Source organism: Gouania willdenowi, chromosome 8 (assembly GCF_900634775.1).
Source record: "Gouania willdenowi chromosome 8, fGouWil2.1, whole genome shotgun sequence".
Classification (NCBI taxonomy): Eukaryota; Metazoa; Chordata; class Actinopteri; order Blenniiformes; family Gobiesocidae; genus Gouania; species Gouania willdenowi.
In genome coordinates this window covers 8,905,648-8,925,689 of record NC_041051.1, presented here as the reverse complement: position 1 = coordinate 8,925,689, position 20,042 = coordinate 8,905,648, and the positions used below count along the sequence as shown (strand labels likewise).

The window sequence follows — 20,042 nt, the reverse complement described above, 5'->3', positions numbered from 1 at the left end:
AATAATAATAATCAAACAATTTGTTTTTAGGTCACTAGTGGAGGTTGATCGAGTGGATCAGTGGCAGAGTGGGTCATCCAATAACCGAAGGGTTGGGTGTTCGAATCCCGCTCTATCCAAGACATTGTCGTTGTGTCCTTGGGCAAGGCAAGAATGATGGTGGTGGTCAGAGGGGCCGTAGGCACAAAATGGCAGCCAAGCTTCTGTCATGCCTCAAGGCAGCTGTGGCTACAATGTAGCTTCCCACCACTTTGTATGATCGATGTGAGTGACTGGTGTGAATGAATAATGGTTTCTGTAGGCGCTTTGAGTCTCATAGAAAAAAAGCACTATAGAAATCCAAGAGGAATTACTTGGAATCACAGGGACTGCCCTAAACTGGTTTAAGTCCTACCTATCTGATAGGTACCAGTTTGTACACGTGAATAATAGGTCTTCTGTGTACACTAAAGTAAGCTACGGGGTTCCTCAGGGCTCTGTGCTAGGTCCAATCCTCTTCTGCATCTACATGCTCCCCCTTGGTAATGTTATGAGAAAATACTCTGTTAACTTCCACTGCTATGCTGATGATACCCAACTGTATGTATCAATGAAGCCAGGTGAGACAAATCAGCTATCTAAACTTGAGGTCTGTCTAAAGGACATTAGGGCCTGGATGGACCAAAATTTTCTTCTTCTAAACTCAGACAAGACTGAGGTCATTGTACTGGGCCCACGACACCTTAGAGAAACCTATGCTAGTCTAACTGCCCTAGATGGCATTACTCTGGCACGAAGCACAACTGTTAGAAACCTTGGGGTTCTATTTGATCAGGATTTATCCTTCAACTCTCACATAAAACAAACTTCAAGAACTGCCTTCTTTCATCTCCGTAACATTGCTAAAATCAGATCTATCCTGTCTCAGGGCGACGCCGAAAAGCTAGTCCATGCTTTTGTTACCTCTCGATTGGATTATTGTAATTCTCTTTTAGCAGGCTGCCCGAGCAAGTCGCTTAAGACACTTCAGCTGGTTCAAAATGCTGCAGCACGTGTACTGACTACAACTAGGAGAAGAGATCACATTACTCCTGTATTAGCCTCTCTGCATTGGCTTCCCATAAAATATAGAATAGAATTCAAGATTCTTCTTCTCACTTATAAAGCCCTAAATGGACAGGCACCAGTCTATCTCAAGGAGCTTGTAGTGCCATACAATCCCCCCAGAACACTACGCTCTCAAAATGCTGGACTACTCGTTGTTCCATTCATCTCTAAAAGTAGTATAGGAGGAAGAGCTTTCAGTTATCAGGCCCCACTTCTCTGGAACCATCTACCAACCACGGTTCGGGGGGCAGACACCCTCTCTACCTTTAAGGTTAGGCTCAAAACATTCCTCTTTGGTAAAGCTTTTAGTTAGGAACCAGCTCATAGCTCATAGTTAAGATGCAATAGGCAGAGACTGCCGGGGGGGGGTCTGGCATGCTCGGTTGGAGAGAGGTTGGAGAGGGCGTTAAGAGAGAGGTCATTTAGGTTAGAGAGGGACCGGAGAGGGTCCCATTCCTCTCTCAAACACTCCCTCTATGTCTGCTTCTTCCCTTGTGTGTTTGCTCCTGTACTCCTTCTGGCTTTTGTCTTGCAGGTCCGTGGGATCCTCAGTGTGGAGTTACAGAGTCTCAACAACTCTGTCTCCACCCTTTCCTCTGCACACACCCAACACAGCATAACGTGGATGGCTGTTCATCATAGGAATGGGATCCACACAAGGTTCCTGCTGCTTAACAGAAGGTTTTCCTTGCCGCCATGATGAATTCATGTTGGGTGTGGGATATGTGGGTGTATATACGTATATATGCATATGTGTGTATCTATAAAATGAAGAGTCCGTCCTTAAGACTGCTCTACTGTAAAGTGTCTTGAGATACCATTGGTTATGATTTGGCACTATACAAATAAAAGATTGATTGATTGATTGATTGATTGATTGATTATTATTATTATTATTATTATTATTATTATTATTATTATTATTATTATTATTATTATTATTATTATTATTATTATTATTATTATCATGAATTCCCAGGGAGGAGACCTGTAATGTTTCTGTGGAGTTTACATGTTTTCCCTGTACTTGCATAGGGTTTCCCTGGGAAAAACCCCACACTGGCGTCATGTCGGGTGTACCCCGCCATGCACCCAGTGTGATTTAACCCCTGTGACCCTTTGGGGTGTCAAACTTATTTCTTATTTACACCCATTGGCCAAAAACATCAGTAGAATGATTCCCAACCTTTTTTGGATCATGATCCCATTCTGTTAATTATCAAAAATTATCTATAATTACTCAAGTTATTACTTTATGTAGTACTGAATGAATCAACTGGATGGCAGTAATATTTTTATTATGAGTGCAGCTCATTGTATTCTATTTGTTGACATTTTCAGTTTGGTTAACACGATCTAAACTGGCCAAATAGAATGCCAGTATATTGATACGATATCATTGATATGAATAGCTACTGCCTTCAATAAATTTGAAAATGTGTTCTATATCAGGGTTATTTGGGGGCAATGGGTACAGGTGGGGCTTGAAAGTTTACTTTTGTTCAAAGTGGGGAAAACCTAAAATAGTTTGAGAACACAGAGTTAAACTAATCCAATTCTCTTGTTATAATGACTCATTATTACTTTATGTAGTACTGAATGAGCCCACTGGATGTCAGTAATATTTTTAATCTGCGTTTGCAGCTCATTGTATTCTATTTGTTGACATTTTCAGTTTGGTCAACGATATCATATGTTAACAATAAACAGATACCTTTTACATATTAACAAACAAGGACAAAATTAAATAATTTTTGAGGTTGATAGAAGTGTATTAAGTAAGTAAATTACATCACTAATGGCCTAAACAAATGATACAGCACCTTTGTATTATTGTATCACTTTATTTTGTTCTATTCTAAATCAGATAACCATGAAAATACCTCAATTTTTTGAAAAAACTGTTTTTTTTCCCCTTGGCCTTAATCTGAATCCTTGGGTTTACGCTTCATCTTACGTTGTCATTAGACCTGCTGACTGTCTCATGACTCGTCTAAACTCTATCACATCTTTTTGCTCTACATTTAACTTCTCCTACTTTTCTATTAGCACATTTCTCCAAACAGTAAACACCTAAAATCAGATGTTTTTTTTTTTTTTTAACCCCCTTTTCAATCAACAATAGATCTGTTGTTGAGAACCTTTGACTTGTGTTCCCACAGTTAACTGGAGCATTGACTGATGTCAGCTGTTTGAGATAAAGTTAAATACATTAACTGGGAGTGAGGGAGCTTCCAGTGAAGAACAGCTGAGCATGACTCCACCGCTCACACATGCAAACAGCTGCAAAACTGAGTTTGTTTCTTAGTGGACGTTCAGTGACTGAAATGGTTTGAGGTAAAGCATTTTGAATTAAAATACCTCCTAAATAGAAAGACAAACATTGTCCACCTCTATTAAAGAAATGTTGGAGTTGGTGCGATCGCTAGTACTCAAATGGAAGCAATTTTTAGACAACTTTTAAAGTGAGAAAACATTTAGGGCCTGTACTACCTAACCAAACAATCTCTGTCAGAGAGCAGCTGTACTACGAAGCAGGATATGAACACATTCACTTAAGGCTCGTGTCTCCACCTCCAAGCAACGTCAGTGGCTGCGTCCACTGACGTTGCTTGACGTCGGGGTACGCTAGGTCCTCGGCTCCTTGGGGCTTTCTCGGATGTGTATGTGGTGGGCGGTGGCTGCCTCACGGCTTGGGATCTTGGGGGTGTCTGGGGGGTTGCTCGGCCATGCGGGGGTGGCCTGGGGCTCCTTGGCCACCGCTCTCTTTGCTGGCCTGGCTGCATGTTCGGTTCCGGGGCAGTGCTTGAGTTTACAGTAGCGGATCTTGCACATATACTGGTCTACGATGCACTGGCATTCCTTGGGCTGTGGGATAAAACTCATACTGGGCTTAACCTTAGACACGCTGATCCCAAATATCTGTTTTAGGTATTACCACTCACTCACTAAAATAATCAACTCTTCCCCACCCTTTTCATTTGCTACCTTGAGTCACTCCTCCCTGTTGTAAGTGTAAAGTGTAGCATGAATGCTGGCAGTGAGTCAGCATAGCACAGACTGACTCACATTTAGCTCAGTTTCCCAGTTCACTTTCTTTGCTGTCGCACACACTTGACCAATATCATTTGATTTACTTGGACCTCACAGCTATATATACAGTCAGTGAGCATTAAGCCTAAATATTTACTTGTCTCCATGGCAACACTGATTTCTATTTTAGTCTCTCTCTCTCTTTTTTTTTCTCTTGCTCTCTCTCTTTCTATACAATGTAACATGGGGTTGTGCATGTGCAGACGATAGCTGACTAATTAGAGCCGCCTCGCTAACTTTAACAAATCCTTCTGAAACACAAAGCTAGTTTTGGATTTACTTGAAACCACTTGGTTGGTTAGACTGATTCGATTGGCTGTTAGAAATATCACTCAGATGAAGGGCCCCTCCCACACTGGATAAAGAGGGCTTGCCTGCAGAGCTGAGGCCCCTGCACTACTTGGATTTCTTCTCAGCTAATCTTGATCACCAGCATTTGCAACAATGGTGAATGTAAGTATGATTTTTTATTTTTTTTTTTAAATATATCTAAATTTGTGCTCACAGGGATTTCAGTGATTTTGCTTTATGTTTATTTTTTTGGTTTAAGGCAAATTGCAGAACCCATAAATCACAGCTGGGGCTAGCTTCTTTGTATATCAGGCTGATGTAAGGGATCTAAGCTGTTTCTGTGGTAGATAGAAATAGATATCCTTTTTTTTTTTTAGCTTTATTGAGCTCTACCATTTTATACACTTTACATGACCTTTTATGGTTGAAACATTCACCAGTGAACGCAGATGCTGATTTGTCACTCTGTCAGAGGAGTCTAGTTTTCTTCTGCCAGCTCTTTGTCTGCATTCATTCATCGTGTAGTGTTGTTTTGCTGTAGTATAGTGTATTTGTCAAGCATTTTTAAACTTCTTCCTTTAGCGTTTTGCTTTATTTACTTTGAATATTTAAAACAGATCATTGAGGTCATTTGTGACTTTTAATAAGTATAATCCTTGAGTCAGATTAGATGAAGTAATCATGAAACGAAGTATGATCAGATTTAAAATGAGCCCATTCAAAAAAAAAATACATCTTTTGTAGTTTACTGTACTTTTAAGACATTGTTTAAAATTAATTCAAAGTGGGGGTTCAATTGTCTGCTGCTGTACATATTCTGTGTGGTTGTGCTGTAGCCTGTATGACATATCAAACAGATAACTTTAACCCACAAAGACAGAAATAGACGTGAGATGATACGTCAGCTCAACCTCACAGAGTTCAGACTCTGATGCTGGTTTCGTGCACGTCCCAGGACGACTGTGACATGCAGAGGTGCCACACCCTGGATCTTCTCTAGACCTTTCCCTGGGCTGTGTGAGGACACAAATCAACACTATTTATCTTTTGCCAAATAAATTGTACAAATGTCTTAATCTAGATTAAATGTTGCAAGTTTTGCAACAAGATAAACTTTTAAATTTTGTAGCATAAATATACGTATATGATGTTTAACAAAGATCAGCATTAAAGTTGAAATTGTGCATTTTTACATTATTTACATTCACCCCTTTATCACACTGCTGGTTAACCCTCCCATTATCCTTGGAGTCAATTTGACCCCATTCAATGTTCATCATTCAAAAAATAATAGTTGACTTTTTTTGCCTCATATTTCATGACTTTTCCTAATTTGAAGGGTACAACCGATTATGCATAAAATCATCCTGAGGACATTTTTTCATTGGGCTGAACACATATTCCGTGTAGTGATGTTCCTCTGGGGTCAATTTGACCCCATGCTGTTTTAGCTGTGTAAAACGTGTCTGTCTGGGTGTGACCCATGTGTGACCTCACATCCCCACACATACTTTTCAGTTCATACATGACATGAAGGGTGGGGGTGGGAAAGGGGAAGAGACAATATCCTCATTTTGGAACAGCACTTTCACAGGAAAAGGGACGTAGAGGAGGATGTGTGTGAGACAAGAGTACTTCATCGTGAATAACCCTAAATATGTTTAAAAAAGGAAATAAAATTAAGTAAATAATGGTATATGTTTATGAGAGTAGAGGGAGGGTTTCCAAAATAAATCAATATGGTTCACTCTGTTAGAGTCATGAATGTGCGCCCAGAAAAAGAAAAGATTTGGATGAAAGATTTTCAAGATACACAATTCTAAAACTGAAAGTTTGACATGATGGTGGCGCTGCAGTAAAGGTCATATCATCACCACAAACAATATGGTTCATAGTCTTGCGGCCAATAATCTTCTCGAGGCAAAAATCCCAATAGGAGGGGAAGGTTTGCCGTCTTGACTGTTTTTATGCGTCACTTTTTTTTTTCTCACTAAAAGACTACTTTACATCTGGAAAAAGAGATGTATTGGTGTCTTATTCAACAGATAGGCCTAATACCTGCTTATCCTGATCAGGGTTATGGGATGATGGAGACTATGTTATCATGTCTCCTTAGCCAAAGCAGGTAGGTTGGACCGTAGAAGTATTAATATTCTAAAATAGATAAAAGCCTCCAGTTATAATAGCTCGTGGTTAAGTTCCACAATCTCAAGATTTGCATGTTCTTCTTCATTTTTTTTTTTTTTTGGTACTCCAGTTTCCTCTCATATGCAGTCCATAAACATCCATCCATCAATTTTCTGACCCACTTGCTCCCTTTTTCAGGGTCTCTGGGGTCTACTGGTGCCTATATCTAGCTCTCATTGGGCGTTAGGTGGGGGTTCACCATTGACAGGGTGCCAGTCCATTGCAGGGCAACACACAGACAAGTCCATAAATATAAGTTGTATAAAATCTGACTACAATAGTGACCATTAGCCAAGATCCAGTGCCATGAATGCCCTGATCAGTATTAGCAAAGTGTAGAAAAGAAAAAAATATAGTTTAGCTGCAAATAAAAATCTGTACGGTGGTCAAATGTTAAACAATGAAAGTCTGTTTCGAAATCTGATCACAAGCTGTTTGAATGTTCTCACAAATCAGCGCGTCCTAGAATTCCCTCCTTCTCATGTAGCCTATAGTAGCTCTGCCACGTTAGCTATTTTTCCCTCTGCATTTGGTGCTGCACTTTGGAAAATGTTACTCAACTAAACGGCAGTCATCCCCACTCATTCTGTAACAAATCATGCCAAACAGTCTTAGAGGGAAAGGTTTGTGGGACAAGTGAGATTCAAGAGCTCTGAGTAGTCACTGAATGAGCAAGCGAGAGAATGATCTAAAACACATGTTTGGCAGCATGAAGGGAAAATAGGAGAGTTGGCTCATGCTCACTCCTGAAATTGCAATATTAGCTGGACTTTGTATATTCCAGGGGTATGAGCACACAATAACGTATTGTACAACTTTTATTCCTCTTCTATCTACACAGTGTATGATCGTCAAGAACATGTCCTTTAAAGTAGGACAAACTCTGACTGTTGTTGGAGTGCCAACGGCTGACTCCACTAAGTAAGTCTTACTGTTCTACTGATTGTGCAAATCTGCCTCTTGTCAAACAGAGCAACATACATTACTTCTGTATTTTGCAGCGACATGTGATTGGGCAAAGGGAAGTCATAAGACTAAAGTCTTGTTCCTGTAAAATCTTGCTTTCCACATTTATAACAGACTCACTTGCTAGGGCACACCTCCTTTCTACATTGGATTGGACACTATAGTGAAATTCCTTTCAAGAAGTATTTTTCTATGGTGCCAAAACCTATGGTCCAATGATTTACAAACAAACTCAGTTTGATTTGCAAATACCAAACACCATGCACTTTAATAATGCATTTTATTTTGCAAATAAGAAACATACCTGTCAAACAAACGCAGCGTGCCTTACAAAGACATATAGCACGAAAAGAAAGAATTCTTCAATTCCAGTACAAAAACATCCTTAAAAAAATAACAAAAAAACCAATATCAACTGACTTTTGGTACAATCTTGCCACTGTCACATGACTTTTAGCACTAATTCTGCACTTTGTAGATCCACAGAAATATACTCAGATTCACACACAATTGCCAGTACACTTTCTTGTAATTGAAGTTGTGTTTCTTTGTATGTGTAAAATGGAATATGATTTGTTTGATAGGTACATTTCTTATTTGCAAAACAAAATTCTGTATTTTCTGAATGATTGAATTGAATTTGTAAACCACACTGAGTTTGTTTGCAAATCCTTGGGCGTGTGTAAAACAAGTTTTGTGTGATTTTAACGCCATAATTCACATTCATGATTAAAATAGTAAAATAATCTAAATAGTTGAATTGATATCTAGTGAACGGAGAAGCCATTGGAGTACAGTGGACCCATTATTACTATGTTAAGCAAATGTCTGAGATCCTATGTGCTTTGTGACACAAAGTGCTGTCTCAAAGACGAAGTCGGTCACCTGACCAATTATTCTTACGATATGGCATTTAAATGACTAAAAATCTGCCTTTTTTAGTTTTGCAATTAACGTTGGCCCCGATGAGAAGGACATTACTATGCACATCAACCCTCGTTTTACTGCCCATGGGGACGAAAACGCAGTGGTCTGCAACTCCTTCCAGGAAGGTAAATGGTGTGACGAGCATCGTGAAGGAGGCTTTCCTTTTCACCAGGGAGAGGAGTTCAAGGTATACGATCATCTGCACAAATGTCCACAAGATAGACAAGAGATGTGCTTTATCTACTGGTTAGGTGAATCTTTTCATATTCTAACCCTGTCCTTGCCTCTCATCTGACCTCTCCAATAGGTCATCATTGAATTCACACCTGCAGAGTTTGTCGTGACTTTATCTGATGGCTCCAAAATCCACTTCCCCAACCGCATGGGTGCAGAGAAATACTCATTCATGAGTTTCGACGGTGAAGTGCGCATCAAGAGTGTTGAGATCAAGTGAACCTTCATGGTCCTGTGAAATGCTGGATAAAGTCCTCCTGCTCAAAAGATGATCAAATACATGCAACTAATTACCTATAGCTGAGAGCAGATGCACAAAACCATAGACGGAGATTTACAGGAAATAGTGTTTTTAAAGGTTTTGTTTGGATTGCAGTAAAATTAGATTTCATGAAAACGAATAAAATCTGTTCAAATGGTTAATATACAGTATGGATGTAAAATGTAAGCTGAAGCTGCCTTGAAACGATTGATATTTTTCATTTCCCAAACATTCCACATTTGTACCATGGTCATGAATCATAATGCACGCCTGTACAAGAATGAATAAAAAAACAAAAAAAAAAACCTTCTGTGATAAAAACACATATTTGATGATTCTTTAAAGGAATGAAACTCCCACAGTGATGCAGTCTGACAGCACTGCAGATGGTGGCAACACAACTCACCAACACAGTTACACGATAACACATTACATTTTAATATAAATTCTTCGGTAGGATCAGAGGTGTAAGGAGTACTGATATGTCCTACTCAAGTAGAAGTACTGTTACTCAATTGAAATTGTACTCAAGTACAAGTACAAGTAAGTCATACATAAAAAACTCAAGTACAAGTAAAAAGTAGCTCAATTAAATAGTACTCAAAGTAAAAGTTCCTTTGAGTACCCTCATGTTTAAATCATTGAAACGAAATCTTGCACAAATGGAACTTAATTTAGTTTCCACAAAGGCATCTGTATAAAATCAAAGGTTTGTCAAAATGTACAATTATTTTAAAAATAAAATAACATCAATGAATTCAGTTTAAAATAAAAAATAAAAAATCTCAGGTTGAAATACAGTAATTGCGGCATTTAATGCTGTTTTGACGCAGTGCATTATATTTAATCTGGTTGGTCGGCTATGATGTTTGGTTATTTCATTTTTTGGAGTTTAACAATGTTGTGAGCCTCTTACTGTCCTCACAGCAGTGAGTGATATGTGCTTTCATGTCTAAAACATCAGAAAACTCTCCAGTGACACACGATAAAGTCCCTACATTTGTTACTAGACTCTATGGAGAAAACAGTCGCAAAATGTTCCAGTGTGCACGTGCACGCAACTTTTTTATTAAGTAGGGGAGGGGGGAGCGAGGAGCGTCACGATTCTACAGACTGCAGCTTTAAAACACATTTGGTATTAAAAAAAATATTTTAAATCAATATTTTCTACAAGTTTATTTATCCAGTTTATTTTTCAACTAATTGTTTTGACAATTTGTACATTGATTTTATAAAATGTAATGGATGTTATTCCTATTCTTGAATATATATACAGTATATATATATATATATATATATATATATATATATATATATATATATATAGTCCACAAATCCACAGTGGATTTGAACCATCAACCCAACCATCTTCCCTAACTACAAGCCTATATTTAGTTATTATATCACCCTCATAGACATTTGCAACAATTATACAACAATCTATAAATTGACAAAATACCGAATAGAAGCTTTGTGTTTGGAACATATGTCCCTTTTATTAAACTTACCATAATGTTCCAGACAGTTCATCACAAGTGCAAATTCTTTGCAATTTTGTAACAGTTTTTTTTCTCATGTACTGCATAACATATCTCAATTCGGGGCACTTACTCTCTGAATGTATTTAGTTATATTACAGCCTCCTTAGCTACCACCAAAATAATAATAATTAAAAAAAAAACAAGTCCATAGAGGTCAATATTTGTCGTTTTTAAGTTGGAACTGTAACCAAAGAAGATTATATATAGTATATGCTTGATATGTACATGTGCTTTTGACTGTCTGCAGGGGTGGACTGGCCATCTGGCCTACCAGGCATCGTCCTGGTGGGCCGACGACCCCAAGGGCCGTTTTTTTTTTTTTTTACCAGAAAGTGAGGGCAGACATGGTAACATGTGGCCAAAAATGGTCCAAAAGTGGCAAAAACGTGGCAAGAAAAGAGTGAAAAGTGACTAAAATGGGCCAAAAGAGTGGGCAAAAATTGGTCAAAGAAGAACCAGTTGGTATGAAATTTAAAGGGCAGCTTAAATGGTTCAAATGTGGCAAACAATATTGAAAAATGTGACACAATTATGAAGCAGGGCTAACATTTGGAACAAAAAAGAGGCAAAATGTCATGAAAAGTTAGCTTATGGGATGAAACATGGCCAACAAAATTAAAGAAAGGACAAAAATTGGATAAAAGTGTCAAAAAGAACTTGCAAAAATTGACAAAAAAATACAAGATATTAATTGATAAACGATAGCTAAAGTCTGACAAAAGTTTTGAAAAAAGGCAAAAACGGGACAAAGGAAATTGGTAAAAAGGGGTTAAAAAGTGTCCATCTTTTAAGGTTCTTTGGGGGATTCAAAATCAAAATGAAGACATAAAAAGCCACATGTTGAGCATCACTGTCTTAATAACAGCTTCTACGTGGTGTCCCTAGTCCACCCCTGACTATCTGTAACCTGTTATGACAATGCACTATGGCAAAAATAAATCAACTAAAAGTATGTTACCCTACTTACCGCCAGGTGTCAGTGTTGCTATATTTAATAGAAGCCACAAAAAATATGCTGTATAAATAGCTTCATTATCATTTGTGAGCAACCACCAGACTGTCAGAACTGATTGAAATCCTTTTATTTTAATGAAGTTGTATTAACAGCAATTTTATCCTGTGCAGAAACACCTTTTTTTCATCCAAACATATTATATATTGTGTCAAAAGCTATACAGTAGAACAATGCAATGTAAAACCTTGAGTGGAATGACTCGAATAATCCAAAATCACTCGAAGTTTAGCTGAAAGCTGCAGGCACTGATTCTAACGTGTGTGTGTTTATGTGTTTGGAGGAGCTGTGAGCATTATAATAATCTAATCTGATGTAACAGAGGGCAATGTGTCTGACAGTGATTTGGAGTAGCAATGGATAGACAAGACGAAGTGGGATGCGAGCTGTGAGAAAAGGTTCCCATCATCCTCAGAGTCTGATCATAGGATAAAAAAAAAAAAAAACTACACGAGATGACCTTTACTTTCTTTTCTAGAGTGGATTCATTAGCGATATAACAATATATATCGTAGTGCGATATAAAACATCTTGGATACAATACAAGCCTCTATTGTTCATAGTGCTTATTCAGTGTCTGTGGTCTTGGTCCCACTGTATTGGTAAAATATCATGAAGCAGTTTAATCTACTCACAGCAATCATCAATTAGTCTGGCTACAAACTGTGTCATTACAGCCACTAAGACCAGGGCCGGCCTTCTTACCAGGCAACCCAGGCGGCAGCCTAAGGTGTCATCTGCTGGATGGGCATCCAAAAAAATAATAAAAAGGTATAATAAATGTGAAACACACCCTTTACAATCATTGTACATGTTTTCTCTTAATTGAATATTAATATTATAAATTATAATCATTTGATGAAACCATCGATGCTGGTAGGAAGTCCAGATGTGTGAAGTTTTAAACAACATTGGAGATGTTTGTGATCGTTGAAGATTGCCTGCTCTTTATTTGCAATCTTCTGCCCATGTCTGTACTATTTTATTGAATTTTAATTTATTTATTTTACCTCCCTCATTGCGTTGCCTTTTTGCCTATGTAATTATTGTTCTATCTCATATAATTCTGTTGTTTTGTTTGCACATTGTGTTCTTTGGTTTTAAGATTTGTGTTACTGACTAGTCCAGTGCAGAATAGCTGCAAATATGTCTCACAAATGGAAGTGTTAATTTATCTCCTGTTGCTCTAGGAGAACTTTAAAAGAATGTAAAACCTCTACTATAATATATGATCCTTGGTAGTGTCAAATTCACTACAGGCACAGTTTAAAACAATAGCAGTGACCCACGCAGCATGGGGAGAACATGCAAGAACCTTCTTGCTGTGAGGCGGATGTGCTAACCACTAAGCATTGTGCACCATTGACGACAGTATATGTAGAAAAAGTGACAAATATTCCTTCATTGCGAATATTCTTAAAGGAAAAGTACCATTTACTTTGGGATATTTAGTTTTTTTAGTTTTTAAAAACTTACACAAACATTGATACTGTGTAATATTTTCTGCACTAGACCTTTACATAATGGAAATTATCCATATCTTTGTAAATAGTTGTGAATCTGCTCTTTTCTGTATTGATCAGTCTATGCAAAGTCATACATAATAATAAAGCCGTATTATAAAAAAAAAACAATTAGCCTTAGTCACATCTTTTGAAACAATATTTGGAAAAAGCTGCTGCAAAATCAGGCGTTTTAGGGTGCAACAATCGCAGAAATGTATCTCGAAAAATGGAACTGTTTTCCCTCCTGCTGTCGTTAGTATCAGCCAATCACAACAGGCTTTATTTTCCAACTATTTCAGATCACTTTAAACTACAGGTGTGACTTGATTAAAAAAAATCAATGAGAAGAAAGAATAATAAAGGTTCCACGCTGTTTGGAGTGCAAAAAAAAAAAAAGAAAAAAAGCAATTTTTTTTTTACTTTCTATTTTCCTATTTATTTATTTTTTAGTGCGTTATTTTTCTGTGATTAATTATTCGCAAAACACACATTGAAGTTCCAGCCCTACTTCAAACGTGTTGAGGTCAGAGTACTACTGAGTATTAGGAAAAGGTCATGTTTATTTATAGAAACAATTTTTATGTACAATAAAAAATATAATGAATAGCAATTTTTCATTGATTTCATGCCATTTAAATTAAGAAATACTGTCAGGATGTATGTCGTTATCAGGATATAAATCTACCTATATCGTGATATAACATTTTCTCCATATCGCACGGCACTATCACTCATATTCATCTTACTTTCCTTCTAGTTTCTCATATTCCTTCATATTTCATTTATCTTCACATTTTCTCCCAAAACTGTTCCTCCTAATCTTTCCCTCTGCACCTCTCCTTGGCTCTAATCTATTCCTATTACAACAATCCCTAATTAAAAATAAGCCATTTTCAAAACCGTGCCGTCCTTATTATTTTGTGGCAGATGAGATCAATAATCAGGTTTGGGTTGTTTGTGTTCTTGCGCGTTTATTTGTTTGTTCTGCATCCACTTTGAGGTAGCCTGGAGAACGTCCTCTCTCCCTGACTTCCATTAGTTTTATTACACACGCTGCTTGTACAGCAGATATCATTGGGTGATGTATGAGGACCCAGTGTTTCAGTAGCACATTTGTGGAGGTCTCACATTGATCATCATTCTTACACATCACTGTGACGCTCATGGGGAAGACGAGGATCCAGCCAATCAATCATTTCAGGGCTTTGATTACCAATTTCAAATAATTTTCCCCCTGGGGGAGCAAATACTTATCAAAGCACACAGGCTCTCGCCCACTGGGACGGTATGTGTGCACTAGGCTTAGCCCAACATCACATGTAAAGTACACCAGAGGGGTAAAGAGTACTGATATATCCTACTCACGTAGAAGTACTGTTACTAGATTGAAATTGTACTTAAGTACAAGTAACAAGTAGCTCAATTAAATAGTACTCAAATATAAAGTTAGAAGTTACTTTCACCCAACATGATTATTTTTTGGTAATAAATCTTTCCACGGTTTCCTTGCATACAGTAAACATCTCATGTATAAATGTAAAAAGGAAGAAATGAAATCCTGTCCAATTGGAACTTGGTTTATTTTCCACAAAGGCATCTGTATAAAATAAAAGGTTTGTCAAAATGTACAATTATTTTTTCTTTAAATAAAATAAACATCTCTCCATCCATCCATTTTCAGACCCACTTGTTCCTGTTTTGCAGGGTTAAAATAAACATATATGGACTATCTTGCTCGAGTTGATGCATTTCTGGACAGTAAGACGTGTGTACCGCTTCCCTTTTTTCTTTAAAATGTTTACCGGCACATAAAGTGCTAGCGATGCAGAGTTCTATGTCATAGACTGTTCGACCTTATTTTGTTTTTTGTTGTTGTTGTTTTTGTTTTGTTTCATTTGCTTCTTGTCTAATGTATATACTAAAATATTTGAAAAAATCAATAAAGATACTGTATTTAAAAAATAAATACAATTTTTAAATATATATAGTAAAAATAACAAAATTCTCAGGCTCTAAGTATAGATGCATTTATGAACTATAAAACCGAGAAAATAACCAGCATTTAATGCTGTTTTGGCATTACGTTTAATCTGATTGGTCGGCTATGATGTGATGCATTGGATTGTCGTCTGGTTATTACATTTTGTAGTTTCACAATGTCCATTGATCATTTTAAAACAAAAAAATAATACTTCACTTAGTGACAGTTGGGTATAGAAATATAAACATTTACTTTAATTATTTTACAATGTACTTAAAGAGTAACTGAACCCCAAAAATAACTCAACATTTTCATATTTCGTATTTCAATTTGTCATATTTAGTTGTAAAATGTCAGAGTAACTGCCCTCTATGGGTTCAAACACAATGGTTTTTTGCTATTGGCTGAGAACAAGATCATGTGACATTTTGGGACCATCTTGTGTCACAAACAAGCGCTGTTAGCCCCGCCCCTTTATAAAAACTAGCACCTGTGGGCTCTACAATCTGTGGTGAGTAGGTTGGATTGAGAGAAGAGTGAATAGAGAGGTATACTGAGTAATGAGTAGCTAGTTAGCATAGCATAGATAGTTCATTGAAGATTTTATAGAATAGACTGGGCGTGTCTTAACTGCTCCAGGAGCCCCGCCCGTAATCAAGGCATTGTTTGAATTTTCCTCTGAGTGGCAGGTCAGGAAAAATCAGGGGTTTATTTACTGTTTATGTACAAGTAAAATTACTGATTCAGAAATATACTCAATATACAAGCACCAATAAAAGCAACTCAACTACAGAAACGTGAATATGTTACTTTCACTTCTGCCGTACATGCTGTGTTGTTTTTGTAATGGCGGATGTTTAATATGTTCCTGTGTTTCCTTCACCTGTGTCACATCACTTATTCAGCGAGTGTGCTGAAATGTGTGCAATAGAATGAATCACCTCCGCTTACATAAAACCTTTGTCTATATTTAGTGCCAGCATGACTCTAGATTTCTGCTCCAAAGCTATCAGCCACACGTTGGGCTGTGCGTGGGCTTGCCCCGAGCTGACTGCAGTCACCACGTTCAGATTTGGCAAATATGACAAAATAAATCAGTTTGAGTGTGGCAGGATTTTAACTACATGGATGCCGTGTGCACACAGATGTTGTGGTAGTTTAGGCACAAGGAACGGGCCAGCACAGAGGACGGACAAAGAAAAAGCACGATAAGACTCTATAAGCTCAAAATGAGCCATCGAGTGGACAAAGCCTGTGACCCACAGATAATTCAGTATTCTGAAAAATATAACTTCTAAACGACCTTTAAATGTATAAAAGGTAGCTTTGGCAAGACAGCAAGGTAATTCTAAAAAAAAAAAAAAAACTCTATAAAACTCTTTTCACTGCTTTAGTGCTGACATCTCTGCATAATATTTGATAAACTCTGAAAATATCTCAAATTTAGGGGATTTAATTTTTACTTGAGTTCATTGGGTGATGCAATAACAGGTAAGAACATTTTTTATTTTTCATATTATGTGATTCTTTTTATATTTTTTTTAATCTATGAGGAACATAAAGTAATCATCACAACAATTAATAATAAATAATTCATTGAACCTAATGATGTCCAACAATAGAGCCCTGCAGAACTCCACACGTATTGATTGAAGTCAGAACATAGTTGTGTGACAAATCTTTTCAAAGGCAATTCAGCGTAGATTACAATATCACGTTGCACAATTTCATTTGTTTTATTTGGTGTAGTCATTTCACTGAATTCTCGGGAACGTGGTACATGCCATTTAGCGCCGAGATGTTCCGCGGCCCCGGCCATAGTTCATCAGAACTTATTTAATGTAGGTTTGTTTTTTTTCCAAATTTTTTTAAATGTAATTTATGTTGTACACAACATCAACCTGCCGGGGACTATAGATAGAAACTAGCCTGTGGCTACAATCTGGGACATTTACATATTTGTCTATTAATGTACATTGTCCCTCGTCACCAAATAAATAAATAAATAAAGATATAAAGCAGCATAAAAAGAATGCAAAGATTGTGTCGGCAAGCACGGAAATAAAAACATTCCTGGTGAGGTCGTGTCGGTTTTTTACATTTTACTTCCTACTGAATGTTTTCCAGACGCTCACTTAAATGTTCATCTGTCCAATCTATTAATGCTTTGCCTAGTCAGCTGTGTACTCAAATCAATCCCAGTGCACTTTGGATTAAAATTAGGTTACATTTCTTGGATCATTAGTTGGTCACAAAAAAAAGTTTGTTCAGTAAAGTGGAAATCACTTACCCAGAAAGCACAGAAAGACATTCCGCCCCTCATTTTGGAGGTAAATGAGTTCTTTTTAGTTTCTACACCAGCAGAACGAGGGAGAAAGTGGAAAATGAATTTGTTGTTGGATAACTAAATGTTACAACAAAATGTTCAAGGAATACTCAAATCACAAAGACAGCTCATATAAAGACTAATAATCTACTGTATGTAATGTTTACTAATAGTAAGGAGATATGATTTAAAAGCTATAAACATGCAATATAATGCACTTTAATATCACAATTGTGTAGGTTGACGTGTTTGACAAACTGTGACGTAGTAATTACTCATGGAAAGGTGTCATTTATGTAACTCCAACTGGTTTGATGAGGGTAAAAGGCGTAGTGGTGTAGTTTTGTTGTAATTTTTGTGTATTTTTTGTATATTTATTTAGTTTTGTGTATTTTCAGTCATTTTCATATTTTTGTTGTCGTTTGGTGTATTATTTTGTAATATATATATATTTTGGAGTCAATTTCTGTCTTTTTAGAGCCTTTTTGTATATTTTTGTGCATTTCTGTTGTCGTTTTGTGTACTTTTTTGTCTAAATATTGTTCAGTTTTTTTGTTTTATTTGACACATTTAGTATATTTCTTATTATGAATAACTACGTGTGGTGAGGGCGTGTGTGTGTGTGTGTGTGTGTGTGTGTGTGTGTGTGTGTGTGTGTGTGTGTGTGCAGGGCAGCCCAGACAACCTTTGTACGTGGATAAAGCTGCACATGTTAAAGACCTCACAGCATAGGTTTTTTAACATTCACTTGCAGTGTCAAAGTCACTCACTGTATTAGCTCGAATTGCTAGTAGCTCATTAGCATTCTGCTAAACAGCTAACCTCGAGACCGTCTGAGATAACTAAGACAGTGGTTTCCTCTTACTGTAGTAAAATAATTAGTCAGTCCTTTACAGTTTAAAACCCTTTAAAGACACTAATGTATAGTGTATATTACCTGTTCTGAGCCATACGCAGCATTGTGTGAACAGAGCTTTTCTACCAATCTTTACTAATCCCACAGTAATCAGACCTGCAGGCTACATTGACTTGCTTGCTCAGCTAAAACACACTGTGAATGCCTTTAAACCCTCTCATAGCTTTAGCACAACATTGATGTTTGCTAACAAATTGGAATTTACTACAATCATTTGTTGTCTGTGCTCAAAGGAATGTACAGTAGCACTTTTGGATTTCACTTCTTCATGATGATTTAAACTTAAATATTCAGAAAAGGTTTGAAAAAAGAGAAAGCATGTATAACCTAAAACGAACAGACATCTTAAAGTTAAAAAAAAAAAAAAAAAAAAGATTCAGGACAAAACTGATGGAACATTGTGTTCCTGTTTATGGAACAGTTTGAACAGAGAAACCAAATAATCTACATATAATAAAACAATTAAAGCCAATATGTTAAGGAAATGTAAGTGTGACTGTTTTTCTTAGGCCTATACCCTTCATAAAATGTTTGTTGTTTTCTTTGTTGCGCTCTTTGTAAATTGATTTCATGGTGTAAAAGGCAGATTACATAAGATTATTCTTCTTACTGCTCCCTTTTGTGCTTATGTATTAAGCTGTTTCATTTTTAAATCAATGAATTAAAATCAATACAATTCAACTTTATTTATATAGCGCAAATTACAACAATGGTCATCTCGAAGCGCTGTCAAAATATTAAATTCTTAAGAAAAAGGAAAAAAACCCACCAACAGATCCACAGGAACATGCATCAGCTACAATAGGGGAGGAAAAAACTCAAGTTTTAACAGGAAGAAATACATTTTAAAAATGTAAACAAATAAATGTGGTTTGGACAAAGCCATCATTACATGAAGGATATTTCGTGTGTAATCACCCAAATGTAAGTCATGAGTCTTCACAAATGACCTACGCTTGTAATGAACATTTACCTTAGTTTCCCACTATTATAAATACTTACTATTTAAACAAGGCAAAAATCAAGGCTGCATCCGAATAGTCCCTCCTATCTCCTTTCCTATCTCCTTTCCTCTCCACTGTTTCTTCACCCCTGGAAGTGTTTAAGTGGCGGCCATGATAAAGAGCGTCGGAGTTCTCTTTAAGCTCAGGAAAACAGGCTCAATGCTTCCCTTTTTACCTCCTTTAGCCTAGGAAACACTGGTGCACCCTTTACCAAAAGAGATGAGAAAGGGACACCCACACCCGAGCGCATACGGAAACTCACAATGACCGTACCAATGCAATAATATGCCATGAACAACTTTAAATAAATAATCTAAAACATATATCTTATTATATCTAAGGCATATTATACAGTAACTGACATAAAACAGACACCCTGTGGTTCAATGAAAAGAGATCAGAGTCATTTTTAAACACATTTATTCAACATAATTCATATTTCTGAGTGGAAGGTGAGTGTAAGCAACCATTCTCAACGTCTCTTTTTTAGTTTTACCTTTGTTCCTCGTAGCCTGGTAGCCTCTTTTCCTTTGATTTACATTCAAACCGTGTGATTTTTTGAGATTATATCAGGGGGAAAGTGTTATAAATGAGCTTTTAGTCCATTTTCGGAAATGTGTAGTTTTTTCACCATGGCAGTCGTCATTAACCTTCGTGGCCGTCAGATTATTACGTCACCTAGTGGAAGTGTGTCTGATTATCAAAACAAAC

At 36.9% G+C, this 20,042-nt stretch overlaps 2 protein-coding genes across 2 annotated transcripts; both read left to right on the top strand.

Annotated features, from left to right (window-relative positions):
* Window positions 1-508: 508 nt before the first annotated feature.
* LOC114468649 (uncharacterized) lies at window positions 509-1,399 on the top strand (the record flags this gene model as incomplete). Its single annotated transcript, XM_028455670.1, has 1 exon — window positions 509-1,399. A coding segment is annotated over one exon (891 nt), but the record flags the coding sequence as incomplete, so codon positions are not given.
* Window positions 1,400-4,513: 3,114 nt separating this feature from the next.
* On the top strand, window positions 4,514-9,369 carry LOC114468647 (beta-galactoside-binding lectin-like). The gene is made up of 4 exons (XM_028455668.1): window positions 4,514-4,632; window positions 7,499-7,578; window positions 8,566-8,737; window positions 8,858-9,369. The coding sequence occupies exons 1-4, from the start codon at window positions 4,624-4,626 to the stop codon at window positions 9,002-9,004; spliced, it is 408 nt and encodes a 135-aa protein (XP_028311469.1). The 5' UTR covers window positions 4,514-4,623; the 3' UTR covers window positions 9,005-9,369.
* Window positions 9,370-20,042: the final 10,673 nt, after the last annotated feature.

Coding starts and splice junctions, on each gene's coding strand:
- LOC114468647 (XM_028455668.1), top strand. Junction 7,579..8,565: donor CCAACGGCTGACTCCACTAA/GTAAGTCTTACT, acceptor TGCCTTTTTTAG/TTTTGCAATTAACGTTGGCC. Junction 8,738..8,857: donor ACCAGGGAGAGGAGTTCAAG/GTATACGATCAT, acceptor CCTCTCCAATAG/GTCATCATTGAATTCACACC.